The sequence below is a fragment of the Teleopsis dalmanni genome, chromosome 2 (genome assembly GCF_002237135.1).
Source record: "Teleopsis dalmanni isolate 2A chromosome 2, ASM223713v2, whole genome shotgun sequence".
NCBI classification, from domain to species: Eukaryota; Metazoa; Arthropoda; class Insecta; order Diptera; family Diopsidae; genus Teleopsis; species Teleopsis dalmanni.
The window spans coordinates 11,497,006-11,504,531 of record NC_051847.1 but is presented as its reverse complement, the minus strand read 5'-3'; the positions used below and the strand labels follow the sequence as shown (position 1 = coordinate 11,504,531).

Here is a 7,526-nt window from a genome sequence, read left to right as displayed (position 1 = left end):
TTTTCGATGTTGAATTTTGCTGTCTGATTTTCTGAATTATTGAAATTTCGTTGAAAATTATTTATTTTAACAGTTTCAGATTTTATCTTTTCAGTTGGTACCTTATTCATTATCGTCGGTATTTCTTCATGCATTTTAAAACCATTTGATTGCAATTTGGCTGAACCCTGTTTACTCTGTTCATAATCTTCCCCAGAATTAAACTCTCTACGTGTTGCCTTATTAATCTGTTTCGGTATTTCTTCATTCTTCTTTAAACCGTTTGAGATTAATTTGACTGTAACCTGTTCATTTTTATCAGATTTTTCAACAATTTTAGTCTTTTCATTTTCTGTCATATCAATCTGTTTCGAGTTTACTTCATTTTTATTAAATCCATCAGAAACTACCTTAGCTGCAATATGTTCATTCTGGTTATAATTTTCATGAGATGCAACCTCTTCAATTGCAACCTTATTCATCATTTTCGATATTGTCACGTGTTCCTTTATGCAATTTGAGTTATGTTTGGATTCAGCATGCTCACTGAGTTCATAATTTTCATCCGTTTTTATTTTTTCACTTAACTGTTCATTTATCTCATTTGGAATTTCCTCAATTTTGTTAAATCCTTTTGAGTCTTGCTTAAACTTGGCTAAAATCTTATTCTCCTGTAAACCATTTGATAACTGATTGGCTACAACCTCTTCTATATACCCATCATTCTCATAAAATTTAGCTTTTTTGCTTGCTGTCTCATTATTCAGCTTTGATGTATCCTTATTACACATTAAGCTACATGAGATAGGTTTGACTGCATCCTGTGTACTATGTTTATGATTTTCAAAATACTTGATCTCCTCACTTGCTGCATCATCCTTAATCAGTATCGGTATCTGTGTATTATTCTTTAAGCCATTTGAAACTAGTTGCACTACATTCTGTTCACACTTTTCATCAGATTTAAGCTCTTTATACCCTACCGTATTTTTCACCTGCGATATTTCTTCACACCCCTTTAATTCATTGCAGTCCAGTTCAGTTTTAATCTTTTCACTCTGTTCATAACTTTCATCAGATTCAATCTCTTTACATGCTGCCACATTTTCCACTTTCGGCATTTCCCCACACTTTTTTAAGCCATTTGACACCAGTTTGGCTGCAATCTCTTCACTCGCTTCATCATTTTCTGTAGCATTAACTTTATCGATCGTCTCCAACTGCACACAGATGTTATTAGCAGTAAAATTTCTGATCTCATCTTGCTTAGATGTGTTTAAATCTTTGGCATCAGGTCTGCAGAAAATTACAGATTTTACTGAAGACTTTGTATTTTCTGATTTAGACGTATGCTTTAAAATAATTTTCTTAACATTAGAAACCATTCCTTTTGCATTGTCTTCTTTTATTTGAGGAATTTTATTAGAACGAGGAATAATTGGATTATCTGTATAAGATTTTCTCATAGCTAAATTGGCTTTCTGTTTTATCTTTTTAAAGTTGGTGGGCAAAACCATACTAGATGCAACATTGCTCTTCACTGTTTTTTTGATTTGGTTATTCACATTAACTTTGGTTACATTGTGACCCTTTAGGTAATTTGGATATCGAGGATGCTTGATGATTTCATCAGGGACTTGATCATGAGATTTTGCAACTTTCTTATTGACTAGAAAATTGGGGTCATTATAATGTCGAAGATAATTGGGATAACGTGGGATAACAGTCTTTAAACTGTTCAGTTCGCCCTGCTTCGATTGACTTCCATCTTTAGTAAACTTATTTGCTTTTACTCTGTTCGATGCCAGGGTATCTTTTTTGTTATTTTGACTTAAATAATTGTTACAACGCGGTGTTATTTGTAGTTTGTTTTTAACGGTACTTTTTTTGAATTTAGGGGTCTCTGTACTGCCGCAAGTCTGTACAACTGTTGTGTTATTTGATTCCTGCGCATTATTTTTGTCTTCCTTTCCCACAACATTTTTTTCATTCTTCTTTTTTGCTTCATATTCTACTTCAGTTTCATTTTTATAATTGGAAATAGTTAAGTCTTGCTCTCTATCGTTTTTATTTGAGCATTCAATACTGGAAGAAGAATTTTCAACGCCGTCACTGTTGGTAAGAATAGTATCGCTGAAATCAATTAACCAGTCGCTATCCATATCAGAGCAATATTCACGAGGAATTGTATTTTTCTCAATATTCTCAGCTTCCATCAGATTCTGATTTACACATTGGTTTTGAGATAAGTTCCTGAGTGTATAATTTGGATAATGTGCGTTATTTAAAACTCTATTTCCATCAATCATATCCTCGTAACTACTATCGTTTCTAAGACTAATGTCTGTTTCCGAATCAAATATATTTTTCGGTTCTATAAATTTTTTATTTACATATAATGTATTTAATTTACTTGCACTGTCATTATTCTGAATTTCTTCAACTTTGCTCAGTATAATAATGTAGTCATTTGGAGTTGTATTCTGAGTAGCATTTGCTTCAAAGGATACCATTTCATTATGTTCTGTCTGCAAAGACATAGACAATATTTCATTATTTTCATTTGTGTTAAAGTTTGTTATGTATCCTGTAAAGGTTTTCATATATTTCTTGTCTAAGTTAAGAGTTTTTTTCTCAGAAGCGTTTTTTAAATTATGCAAATATATTTGATTCATAATGTCCACGTATTGCTTTTTCGTATAAGTGGGATGGATAGGCTCTTTCGAATCACATTCTTGAGAACATGCACCGTGACGTGCCCTATTAGTGACAGACTTTTTCATTCTCATTTCCCACAATTGTCTCTGTATGTTGTCCAAAGTTGCATAATCAAACTGAAATTGTCCGCCTTCGTTATCAAGACCTTGTGGCTTTCGAGCTGTAGTATGTGCCAGTGGGGAGTCATTACACTGTAAATCTTAATGTAATAGAAATATGTATTTATTACATAAATGGCGCCTTTTGGAATAAATAAAGTAATTAAAATATTTGCTTACTGTCATCTTTAAGAGTTTTAGGATATATCGCATCTTTCGTTGTAGCAAACTCTTCAATCCCAAATTGCTGAGTATTAGAAGAAAACAATTCTAATTCTGCTTTTTTCGTATCACGTAACGCTTGTTTAGTATCCTATAAAGCAAAAGTCGTTATCAAAGACGATATTTTGTTGAAACTAATAAAATTTTTGTTTTTGTTTCTTTAAAGTGGAACTTCTTCATATCTAATTATTGTAGCACATTTATAAAATGGATTACATTAAAATTATGAACCCATTCAATTATAAATTTCTCGACTTACTTTAAGCAAAGCAGTATTAATTTCTCGAATGATTTTCGATCTCAAATTAGACAAGTGAATTTGGTTATCTTCTGATAATTCAAACATATCGTCCATATTGGTACTCTATTGAATTTTCTAAAATTTTATACTTTCTTGAAATTCTAAGTTTGACGATGACGCCGTTTTGAAAATGGATGTCAAAATATGCGAATACTTTTATTTTTTTTTTAATCTATTTCCTTTTTAAAACTCACTTTTTCAAAATTATATACATATATTGAGCAAAATAATTTAATATTACGACAATTTATTTAAAACAAGGCATTCTATGTTTTTCTTTTATATAAAATAAATTTTCAAATTAATATAATATTTTACAATGCACATTGAATTATAATATCAAAATTAATGCACTTTGAAATCATGGTAACCTAAATATCTCTGTTCATCTTGAAACACCCATACAGTCGACTACAGTTTACCTTCCGGTTCATACGCATATATCCATGTATCATCACCTATCACAATCTTATATACGTACTTTGAAGCACCGTCATTGTTCTCGTACTTCTTGAGCATTTGTGCACCAAACGACACGAGCATCTTTTTGATATTTTGTGAATTTATGTGGGTTCCAACAAGAGCAAACCTTTCTCACAGTTAAATGCTGGCGCAATATTTTATATATGCTGGTGGAACTAAAGCCTAAGGTTCCCTCAATCTCACAGGGAATCGGGAACAGAGAACAAAAACTGATTTCACGAAATTCGTGAATATCATCAGTGAGCGAACCTTGGCCACGATTAAAATCATTGTACCAGCGTTTCACAGGGGCTAAGGATAGAGTTTTATCGCTAAATGTGGAACTTAGTTGATCGATGCACTCCACGTCGAAAGTCATAATACGTCATCGCACAAAAATTTTTTTGTGTTAACTCCATTTTTTTACGAACACTCAATTTACAAATCACTGTAAGTAATACCAATAACGCTCTATTGACAAAAAGTTTAAGGTAGGTTATGCTTAATAATGTCAATCTTTCATATGAAAACGTCAGATGACACCTGACAACAATCAGTGTTACCAAGGCTTAAAATATAAATAGTGGGCCTCGTATTCTCGTTTATGAAATGGTCGATATGGTAGCAAATTTGTTATTATTTCGAAAAGCCGATCTTAATCTATTTTTATTATGTATGTTATGAAAATTGCTATACATATTATATGCTCAAATTTATGTCGATTTTTACAATAGAATAACGACAAAATGAGTATAGAAAAAGATAAAAGGCATCTTTTTGTCTCAACATAATTATAACATCATTACTAGCAACTAATGTTTAAGAATACAATAATTTTTGATATGAAACAATACATGTTAGTTTCCAAATTTATTAAATAGATAAACATAAACTCTGTATTATAAGATATTAATTAAAATTTTATTTTCAACTATAATTTTTTCAGTTATATGGTACTCACGGATTTCCCAGCTTATGATTGTCGTTTATATGTAATTCAGAAATAATATACTACGTACATTCCGTAAGAAAGGTCCGCATAGAGATTAAATATAAATTTTAGCTTTTAATAGTAATTTATTTATAAAATTTTTTACCTATGTTTAAATAAGGTTTTATGCAATTTCATTTACACCATAATTACAGCTTGGTTACATAGCATTGCAGCTATATATTCCTTTAAACTACATTTATGCAATTTTCTCTGAGGTTTTAATACTGTTTCAATGTAACCTAGAATGCTTTTTATAGAGAAAGTTTGTGTAATGCACTGTAAAAAATAATTAAGCATGTTAACAGGTACGTAAATGTCAATTACTCAGACCGTCAAGAAATTAGAGAAGTTTCAGTAAAAATATATATAATGGTCTTTACCATTAATACTTGTGTTGCATTGACTGCAGTGCAAGTGGGTGAGGGGAGTTAAAAATGCAATAACATTCACAACTCCCAGATCCTTAAAAGTAATTTGCAGATTACAACACGCAAGGAGAAAGTATATAAGTAACTTATATTTATTTGAATTTTATTGATTTTAATTAATAAGTACATTTAAATTAAACCAGCTTATTAAGGTACTGCATATTTCTTAAGAAGTTTGATAACAATCAAATAAACTTAATATTCTTTGCAATTTTTTTTAATTCAAATTACTCATACAATAGTAATAACAAATTTAAGATGTTTTTTTTAATAATTTTAAGAAAATAATTTAATTATTAATTTAAGGCAATAACATTTGATTATTGATTTGATCTTGATATAATGGTTTATTATATTAGTACAATACTATATTGTATATTATTAAAAATTCAATTTTTTTCATGAAGTATATGATAACATATATATAATTTAATTAATTTAATATGTCTTTACCAATACTTCAAATCCTAACACTTCCATGTCAAATTTCATTTTAATTGAATAATTATAACTATTTACTGTTTACCCATGACATGTCAATGTCAGATTCATAATGGCATGTGTCATTTGCTTAAGAATCATATTCTTGTTTGAACTGACTTGGATTGATTAAAAAAGGTCATCAGATCATTAGTCGTCATGCATATCACATATATAATATGTACTTATGAAATATACGTACTTGTGTATATATTTTGAACTTTGACTTTTACTTTATACTAACTATAATAAAACAAACTATTGATTTGCACACAATAAATTTAAGTAAATTTTTGTACTCATAAATGTCATTTTCATATTTTTGATAGAAATATTTTATGCAATATCAGTATGATGCAATATATCACAAATACAGGACTTGACTATATCACAAATTGTGGACTTCACTTTTCTTGGCTCCAATCTAGAATATTCTAATATTTCCGGAATAAAAGATAAGGGTTATTGTAGGATGAGCGCATTAATTAAATTATCATTGTAACAGTTTGTGACGAGATATGACAAATTAAGAATAATGTTTGAATATTAGTATTGTTTTTTTAATAAACTTTATAAGAGTATTTAAAAAAACCTGTTTCAAACTACAATATTTCTCATAACACTCAGCTTAGTGGTAAACAGAAGGCACAAGTGGCAGATGTCAGTCTCGTAAAAATGACTATTTACTTAGACTATGAAAAGACTCTCTCAGTTTTAACTTGAATCAATGATATCCTAATTTCCACAAAGAAACGAATGTATTTTTTGTATAAAATTGGCAATGTGTTTTATGCCTACACTAGTGATATGGGACAGACCCATAGAAAAGAGAGATTCTGGAATGGACAATATACCTTCTGTACATTTTCTTCTTCTTCTCTGATACAAAACTTCTTCTCTCCTTGAAAGTAAGCCCTATTCGGTTACAAGTTCTGCCTATAAGACAGTGATAATAGTTGACGAAACAAACAAACTAGTTGCTATGTTTTTTTTTTAATTGCAAGCAACCCATATCATATGTATAGAGTAACTTACATCCTTTTCGTATTGTCTTCACAACAACATTTCAAAGTTTTCTGTTCGTGTGGTCAGTTTAATGACATATCCACGTCTAATGATTTTATGAGAGTTGAACGTAAAAGTTTATTAGGATAAAATATATAAATTTTTTTACAACGTATTACATAAAGGATGTTCGATTATTAACATGAATTTTATTTATTTAAAAGTGGAAAACAGATGATGTTATATTAAATATTTCAATGATTTAACACCGCCGTGGCGTATTATAATTTATAGTTTATATTTTAAAAAATGAGAAACAAAACTAATTTTGTAACTTTTTTCTTGATAAAAGTTATATTTATTCATGTATTTTATTTATTTATGTATTTTATTTATTTCTTTAACGTATATGACTTTAAGCTTTTATATTATAAAATATATGATATGTACATAGAAAGACATAATACTCAGTTTATGTATTTTTATATACGTTTGGCGAACATAAAGATTTTTTTCTTGATTTATGTGATCATACATTTGTGCAAAATAGTAAAAATTAATATTCATGTACTTTTGTAGTCCTTATCCGTAACACATAACGACGACAGAAGGCTCCTTGGCAACATAAAGTTAATCTGCATGTAATAAAAATTTCTTGTTGTCGCCTTTTAGGCGCGTATTCCGTACGAAAACGACTTGCTTGTTATTTCACTTTTATTGCCTTATGCCAACCACCATTTTATCAACGATATCAACGATTGCTTTTTAATTTCTGTTGGACAACGAAAGATTTATAAATTAAATCTGTGAATTATTGTTATCGCCAAGGGACTATCATA

The 7,526-nt window shown here is 29.5% G+C and overlaps 2 protein-coding genes across 2 annotated transcripts in view; both read right to left on the bottom strand.

Moving 5' to 3' along the window:
* Nucleotides 1–3,372, bottom strand: part of LOC119673938 — a 3,511-nt gene extending 139 nt beyond the window's left edge. Inside the window, exons 1-4 of the mRNA XM_038085055.1 lie at nt 3,277–3,372; nt 2,976–3,108; nt 2,393–2,896; nt 102–2,323 (exon numbers count right to left, since the gene is read on the bottom strand). Coding sequence (XP_037940983.1) covers nt 102–2,323; nt 2,393–2,896; nt 2,976–3,108; nt 3,277–3,372 — 2,955 coding nt within the window. The remainder of the gene's footprint in view (nt 1–101; nt 2,324–2,392; nt 2,897–2,975; nt 3,109–3,276) is intronic.
* A 439-nt stretch (nt 3,373–3,811) lies between these two features.
* LOC119673937 lies at nt 3,812–4,159 on the bottom strand. The gene has a single exon (XM_038085054.1). The coding sequence runs from the start codon at nt 4,157–4,159 to the stop codon at nt 3,812–3,814; it is 348 nt and encodes a 115-aa protein (XP_037940982.1).
* Between the last annotated feature and the right edge of the window lie 3,367 nt (nt 4,160–7,526).

What these genes read in the sequence shown, in the direction of transcription:
- LOC119673937 (XM_038085054.1), bottom strand. Translation starts at nt 4,159, where the DNA reads ATGACTTTCGACGTGGAGTGCATCGATCAACTAAGTTCCACATTTAGC.